The 8025-nt window shown below is 45.0% G+C and overlaps 1 protein-coding gene and 1 long non-coding RNA gene across 2 annotated transcripts; one reads left to right on the top strand and one right to left on the bottom strand.

Moving 5' to 3' along the window:
• The first annotated feature begins 386 nt into the window (after positions 1 to 386).
• On the top strand, positions 387 to 1378 carry LOC139832086 (uncharacterized). Its single transcript, XR_011746639.1, has 3 exons — positions 387 to 796; positions 895 to 1012; positions 1109 to 1378. It is a non-coding gene; the product is annotated as an uncharacterized lncRNA (long non-coding RNA).
• A 1375-nt stretch (positions 1379 to 2753) lies between these two features.
• On the bottom strand, positions 2754 to 5751 carry LOC127306356 (uncharacterized). Its single transcript, XM_051336972.2, has 2 exons — positions 4905 to 5751; positions 2754 to 3576 (listed from the first exon to the last, which is right to left on the bottom strand). Exons 1-2 carry the CDS (start codon positions 5669 to 5671, stop codon positions 2931 to 2933), a joined length of 1413 nt encoding a protein of 470 aa, XP_051192932.1. The 5' UTR covers positions 5672 to 5751; the 3' UTR covers positions 2754 to 2930.
• Between the last annotated feature and the right edge of the window lie 2274 nt (positions 5752 to 8025).

Here is an 8025-nt window from a genome sequence, read left to right as displayed (position 1 = left end):
AAGGACCGACTGAAAATAGGTGTGCCCCAAACACGACACCATTCCCCACTCAATTGATCTGACGCCTTTGGCATCGTTTAGGGGATACGACTAGCGGAGAATGTGCCCTGATAAGACAGCACATAGCCTGGCAAGCTTGCGCCTGTTGAGTGTTGGCTAATCTTTCTATTCTTAATAGGTGATCCCATTTCTCTTTACATGCAGCCTATCCACCTCATCAAGCATCTCTGACCAATCATAACTTGCCATGTCATTTAAGCCTCCCACATACCACATCAATCCCACCACATCATCCAAATCCATGGCATCACATGCATATACATGCAGACCATCCAATCTCTTGGGCTGCCCTGCCAATGGCCATTACTACCCGTCGAATTTGGCAAGCGAGCATTGAGTTTTTTTTCACGCCAGATAAGTGGTTCGTGGTCGTTTTGCCTTCCATCCATCGCTCGAGTTTACTAAACAAGTTTATAGCTCCGACTATTCCTTGGTTCTTGCACTTTAATCTCCCTTGGTTATTGCCCTTTAATACTCACACGGTTCCTCTTCTCTGCCTCCATCTTCTGAAATCTCCCATCTTCCAATATATTCGGACACACATATCTCCAGCGGTGGTATTTTCTGGTGTACTCTGCAGAGCTCATCTACGCCGACACCTTCTTCAACCTCATGTTGTCGATGTGTCCCCACTGACCTGTTATTGTGCTGGGATCATCCATGGGCTGCATCAACCAGTGTCGGCAGCGCCGATCTCAGACGCATCGGAAGCGGCTCTACCTGCATGTGTTGTCAGGTCACTCTGCCGTATCATTGGCATGTTCATTCTTTAATCTCAGGCCCTCTCTCAAATCTGTACTACACATGTAATTCATAGTTTACTTCATCTTTCAGGTCAAAAGATTACGCATGATTCTGAGCAAGACATGGCCTCCAATCTTTATACGGGCATATTCCTTCAAGATCTCACATCGAGCTTCTATGTGTTTGGTATCGGAGTTCCACTCGGATTGTAAGCTATTCTTCTTGGCAATGTCTTTGATATGGTAGTTCTCATTGTCTGGTTGCATGCTGGGAGTGCACCACTAATTGGTTTACTTCTGCTTAGGTTAACTCCAGAAGTTAATATAGGATCCAACCGGTACACGACTGCCATCGGCCTACATATAACATCAGGGGTTAGGAATCGCTTCATGGTGTATGTATTCATGTAATGTTATACATCCGCTTATTTGCATACAGTCTCCTTCTCTTTGCAGCAGCTGTACCACATAGCATCTTGTGATGCAAATTATGGCATGCGCCTTAAATATGTTCAGATTTCAGAAAAAACGGGCCTGCTGAATTTATAAATCATGAGTGGGACATGTATGTTATTCTCGGCATGCTTTCTTTTCGCCAAACCAATTAGTTGTCTGAATCCGATTTTCAAAACATATTGACTATCTTACTGTAGTTATATTCTTATCTTCTATCTCAAGTTCTCAACCATTGTCAGTCCTACACAACACATAACAAGCAAGATTCCTTATAAATAGTACGGTTGCAAAGAGTTTATACTTTACGGATAATTCTTTGTATGCTCCTTTAATTTGATCTGATTATAGTGTGACAAGTGGTTTCAAGATCGAATTTTACAACGTTGACCCGGCCTGCTCTCCATTCCTTCTAACACCACTGTCACTGGTACAATTACCTGAAAATCCTATGATATTTCTTACTACTAGCTTATTCTAACTCTATAGATGATGTTCATAAAGCGCTCACGTATTTATAATTCACTTCGGTTTCGTTGTGGGTTTACCATACATAACAAGCACTTTTTATACAGCCCTAACCTCTGCTGTTTACGTTTGGTGTAGATTTGCATCATTTTCCAATGGTGCTACACAATACATTATTATTGGAGCATTCCATGTGCCTTTGGTTGGATTGGTTAAGTTTCAGGAGTCACCGACGTTATTGCTAGGTAACAAAGGACTTCCATCTTCGATTGAAGCATTAGTCCAAGGACAGATCAGATGCATATTGCATTGGCTTTTAATTCTAGCTGTTCTGGTCGTCAACTGAGTTAAACTAATTATAACGTCTTTCACAGTTCCTTCGTTTCTATGACATGTTTTCTTGAAGTACAAATTGATGAGCGAACATGGTTCATCTATTGAGGGTGAATGAGTGTGACACCTTCCACTATACATATGTAAAACGGATGATGCATGTACAAAACAACTTAAGTTGGACAAATCAAATTCATCTTCTAAAGAGACACTTTGAATATAACTCATTATGAAAACTTTCTTGAAATAAGTGCATGACTGCAATTTATACAAAGATATTACCGCCGCAATAGAGAATTCGTGCACCCATTTCAGAACGAGGTTGCCCATTTCGCTAAACCAACCCTTTCCAACAATGTAACGATTATGTGACTCAGACAGCAAGTTTCTTACGCACTCTTTTCCTTACCAAGGTACCGAAGGGACTGGAAGGTTTTTAATGAGACAGCTTGCTTGTCTTATATATATAATGGTTTTGCTTCAAAAAAAAAAAAAAAACCAACCCTTTCCAGATTCACTCTCCAAAACAAAACCTTTCCAGATTTTTCAGGTAAAAAAACAAAACAAAACTGCAAGGCACATCAGTCCATCATGTCGATCTCTCTCCCTCTTGTCTTCATCTGGTTCAGGTTCAGAACTAGCTTCATCATTCCACTAAACCAACCCTTTCCGGATTCACTGTCAAAAAACATACAATAGACAGTTTCCGCTGGTCCACTCGATAATTACGTGTAAGCACGGCGGAAGCAATGCGCAACGGAGCTATTTCCTGAGGTAACATCATCTTTGGCTTAACACTAATCTAAAGTTCTAAACAAGAGAGTATCCAAGAAAATACACATCAACCACAGTTTACATCATAAAACTATCCATCTAGGACTGCATGGCATCGTCCCCATCTGCTTCCCCTTGCACTTCGCTGAACATGTACTGGCTCTGGTACTCCATCAAGTACTGCGTCGACCTCTTCACGTCCAGAAAGAGCTGGTACACCCGGCTGATGTCCTCCATCTCCACCACCTTGCCCTTGCGCTTCTGGGAAGCTAAAGCGGCGGAGGTGATCAGGTGGATTGCGTACCTCAGGGAGGTCTCAGTGCCAATCTTTGTGAGCAAGACCTTGGCATCCGCAGACATGTCAACATCTTCCTCGTCGCACCTGATGTCTAAGATCTTCCGGATCTCAGCCTCCGTGTATGGCTGTGTTGTGATGATCAAGAGACGATCGAGGAAATCGGACGGGATACCGTGCGGCGATCGGTAGTTGGTCCCGCGTATGGTTGTAATGCCTCGATTTGTAGCAATAACTAGGATTGGAGCCATATCATTCTCCAAAGCACGGTTTAGGAAGGAGAAACATTCGATATCTAGCATGTGGACTTCATCGATAAACAGAACACCAGGGACAATCTCCGCCTTTCCTTCCTCTCTCCACTCAGCAACTTTTGTATCAATCTGTTCCCTGACCTCTGCACGAATCTCGCCAGTGTCACCAGTAAAAAGTGCAAGAAAGCCTTGTGTCCTGAACAATACAAAAACAAAAGGTGAGTTGGGCTGGGGGCTGGGGCACTTAAATTCCGACGGCAAGATATACCAAAATTGCTCTTTGGTATCATGTGATGTAATCAAAAAAAGGAAGCCATGCTGGTTTAAGGAAGAATGTAACAGAGAAGTTCCAAACAAGCAGTATCATCCAAGAGAAGCATAGACCAATGCCAATAGTTTGGTTGCGGAGGCCTTCAGCTAAGTAAAATCATCAACCATGTCAATGTATAAAGGAAAGAAGTGTCTAGCTCATCAACCATGTCAATGTATGGAGGCAAGAAGTGTCTAGCTCATCTTCGAGAAAAGTGTCGCCTGGCTTTAAGATTTGTTTACGTTCTTATGACCATGTTTCTTCACATAAACATTCCTGTATTTAACTGGAAGATGAAGCAAGATCTTGCAGATAATCTCTTCAGTAGACAAAGAAATTTGCTTGATGTTATCCTTGGGCACTTCATGTTTCTCTATGAACCAAAAATCAGACCAGGTCATATGTTATCCCAAGGAGACCAAATATAGTAAGGTATTAGCTAATGTTATGGGTGCTTAAATTGGTATGTGCCCACGGTTGCAACTTTGAATTACCTGCATAACTTTATTATATCCCAATGTTGCTTTGGGGTTCCATAGGCAGTTGATATTTTGGCTTTGACTAGAATCTAGCCACAGGAATGATTTGATGAAGCAAATGGCACAATAGAACTCGTGTAGGTAATAACCAGCCCTCGGTAACTGGTAGTTCTGGCAGGGGATGACATGGTGCCCTCAACATGGTCAGACAGTCAACAAGTTTTTGAACATTCAGAAAAGTGGCATGAGTACTTGCTACAATATTGTTGTACATGGAGATGCAAAGACTGATTATAATTTCTACATCCAAATTGGTTATGACATGCATTACATGCCATGACATATACCAATAATTATCAACGCAATGATCAAAAGTCTCATGTTGAATTTGTTCCAAATAAGCACAGGACTAGCATGACTAACGACCAGTTAGTGATCCTCATCAGTAACATAAAAATGCTTATGCTTGCAACAGTACAGGTCAGGTCTAGAACAATACTACAGCAAACAATTTCAAAGTTCAGGCTGTGGAAGTGAACTATAAGGCAGTCGTCAATATAGGGTTATTGGTCATCCTTCGTTGAGTGAATAGGTTCTTGCAAAGCAGTTATTCCTTTACAAACTCTTCTGTCAGAGTTACTAAGGTAAGAATATTTGCTTAATTGTATGTGTAGACACTATAGACTGCAACTCGCTAACCATAGACGAATTCCTGGGAATAAGATGTGGATTTACCTGCTATTGATGACATCAATCTCATGTAAGGTGACGCAGTGCACAACCTCCTTGCGCTTCTGGAGCTCTCCTTCAGGGCACTTGACAAACTTTGTGTGCGCACCAACGGCATCATAATCCCGTGACCGGCCAATGGAGCGGCCAAGCTTAGTAACCTTCCCGGAGGCCTTGTCGAGCGCAATCACGTCCCCGCTCTGCACCTTCTCCTTCCCAAGGGCCTCGATCATCTTCCCACCAAGCTCGTACACCGTCTCCATGTCCGTGGTCTTGAGCGTGAGCCTCCCAGTCTTGGCGGCCGCAGCAGCACCCGAAGGCGCGGCAGAGGCAGGGCGGTCGATAGAGATCTCGACGACCTCGCCCTCGATGATCTCCGCCTCCTCCTTGATGCGGACGCCGATGGCGCGACGGAAGGCCTGGGTGAGCGCCTCGGTCTTGGAGAGGTCGAGGGAGAAGAGCTCGGAGGCGGCGACGGAGGCGAAGGGCGTCTCGGCGCCGAGCGACTTGGCGATGCCCATGGCCAGGGCTGTCTTGCCGGTCCCCGGCTGGCCGGCGAGGAGGACCGCGCGGCCGGCGATCTTCCCCTGGCGGATGAGCTGGAGGATGAGCCCGGCGGCGCGGCGCGCGGGGAGCTGGCCGACCATCCCCTCCGAGGCGTCGCGGGCCTCGAGGGAGGAGTCCAGCCCAAGCCCACGGATGTGGGAGTGCGCGGCGATGCGCTCGATACGGGTCAGGTCGCGGCTCTCTGAGAGCCGCTTCAGCTCCGCCATGGTCAACCACCCGCCGCCGTCGCCGCCGCCGCTTCCCCTTTTTCTGGAGACGAAGGCAAGGGTAGGAGAGGGGAAGGAGCTAGGGCAGGGCAGTCGCCCGCGAGAAATCGGACGAAACACTTGGGCCGAATTTGGGGCTCCACGCAGGCAGATTCATGGGTTCAGGCCCGTTGCAAACAAGACATAGGCCAGTTTACACGATTTGTTTCGTTGCTCGCCAAGCCATTTTCTGATCGGAGATAAAACACTATTCTCATTGTTTGATAGTCTCCCTGCCCATGCAACGTACCCCTTGTCTAGTTGCACATATGAGTCTACTACTGTATATGGTAACTTCTTTTATTGAAGTGACTGAATAAGAACATATTCAGTAAAATTCAGTTCATCAGAAGATGTTGGTAATACGCAACCTACTAGGCAATGCATTACAAGTTCACTGTATGAGGGGTTAGTATATATACCAATATACCATCTCGACTAAGTTCAACATTTAGACCGGGAATCGGATTTAATCAAGTCCTACGTAATGGAGAGGTATTTGACCATCCCCTAAAATATACACGATCTCCTCAGCACATCGTGACCGCGATGGACAACATGATGAAGACCAAAGCATCAACGCTAAGTAAACTGCCTGTGTAGCTAGGTCCTCCTCTCTCATGTTTGCAGTCCACTATATTCAGCACACTCATGATAACTTTAAACCCAATTTTGATATTTAATTCATTTAATTAAATACTAAAACATATCCCTCTGATCTCGAAAACACATCAGAAGCTATCATTTTCCAAAAAAAGGCCTCAAGTTTGTAGTGTTTCTTTATTTCCCGAATCAAGTCACTCACGTGTCGTCTCTCTCGGGATTTCTCTCGATTTCCCTATCTTTCCCCGCGCACATCAGGGCCAAGCCGCCGGACAACCCAATCCATGCGTCCCCGGCCAACCATGCCCCGCCGCTCGCCGTCGGATCTTCGCTGCAGTCCCACCAATCGAATCCCCCAACGACGCTGGAACATCGGGGCCCCAATCGTTCTGCCGTGTGCGAATCCTAGTTCCGCATCACCTGCCTCCCAACGTCGAGGACGGCCACGCCCGGCCGCCCTCGGCCCCTGTTGGAGATATGCCCAAGAGGCAATAATAAAATGGTTATTATTATATATCTTTGTGTTTATGATAATGTTTACATACCATGCTATAATTGTATTAACCGAAACATTGATACATGTGTGTTATGGAAACAACAAGGAGTCCCTAGTAAGCCTCTTGTATAACTAGTTTTTTGATTAATAGATGATCATAATTTCATGATCATGAACATAGGATGTTATTAATAACAAGGTTATGTCATTATGTGAATGATGTAATGGACACACCCAATTAAGTGTAGCATAAGATCACGTCATTAAGTTCATTTGCTATAAGCTTTCGATATATAGTTACCTAGTCCTTCGACCATGAGATCATATAAATCACTTATGCCGGAAGGGTACTTTGATTACATCAAGCGCCACTGCGTAAATGGGTGGTTATAAAGGTGGGATTAGGTATTTGAAAAGTATGAGTTGAGGCATATGGATCAACAGGGGGATTTGTCCATCCCGATGACGGATAGATATACTTTGGGCCCTCTCGGTGGAATATCGTCTAATTAGCTTGCAAGCATATGAATGGTTCATAAGAGATGACATATCACGGTACGAGTAAAGAGTACTTGTCATAAGACGAGGTTGAACGAGGTATAGAGATACCGATGATCAAACCTCGGACAAGTAGAATATCGCGTGACAAAGGGAATCGGTATCGTATGTGAATGGTTCAATCGATCACTAAGTCATCGTTGAATATGTGGGAGCCATTATGGATCTCCAGATCCCGCTATTGGTTATTGGTCGGAGAGAGGTCTCAACCATGTCTGCATAGTTCGCGAACCGTAGGGTGACACACTTAAGGTTTGATGTCGTTTAAGTAGATATGGAATATGGAATGGAGTTCGAAGTTTTGTTCGGAGTCTCGGATGGGATCCAGGACATCACGAGGAGTTCCGGAATGGTCCGGAGAATAAGATTCATATATAGGAAGTCATTTTATAAGTTTGAAAATGATCTGGTGCATTTATGGAAGGTTCTAGAAGGTTCTAGAAAAGTCCGGAAGAAATCACTATGGAAGGCGGAGTCCCGGAGGGACTCCACTAGCTAGGCCGGCCAACCCTAAGGGGAGGAGTCCCAGGTGGGCTCCACCTAAGGTGGCCGTCCACCCCACCTCAAGGAAAGGTGGGAGTCCCACCTTGAGTAGGACTCCCCCCTTGAGTAGGTTTACCACCTATGGGAGGTTTTGTTGTTGGGGTCTTATTCGAAG

This window comes from Lolium perenne, chromosome 1 (genome assembly GCF_019359855.2).
Source record: "Lolium perenne isolate Kyuss_39 chromosome 1, Kyuss_2.0, whole genome shotgun sequence".
Classification (NCBI taxonomy): Eukaryota; Viridiplantae; Streptophyta; class Magnoliopsida; order Poales; family Poaceae; genus Lolium; species Lolium perenne.
Note: the sequence above shows the minus strand (reverse complement) of the source record. Positions and strands in the feature narration are given on the sequence as shown.

What these genes read in the sequence shown, in the direction of transcription:
- LOC127306356 (XM_051336972.2), bottom strand. Translation starts at nt 5,671, where the DNA reads ATGGCGGAGCTGAAGCGGCTCTCAGAGAGCCGCGACCTGACCCGTATC. An exon ending in ATTGATGTCATCAATAGCAG is followed by an intron (nt 3,577 to 4,904) that starts GTAAATCCACAT and finishes TGTATTGTTCAG; the next exon opens with GACACAAGGCTTTCTTGCAC.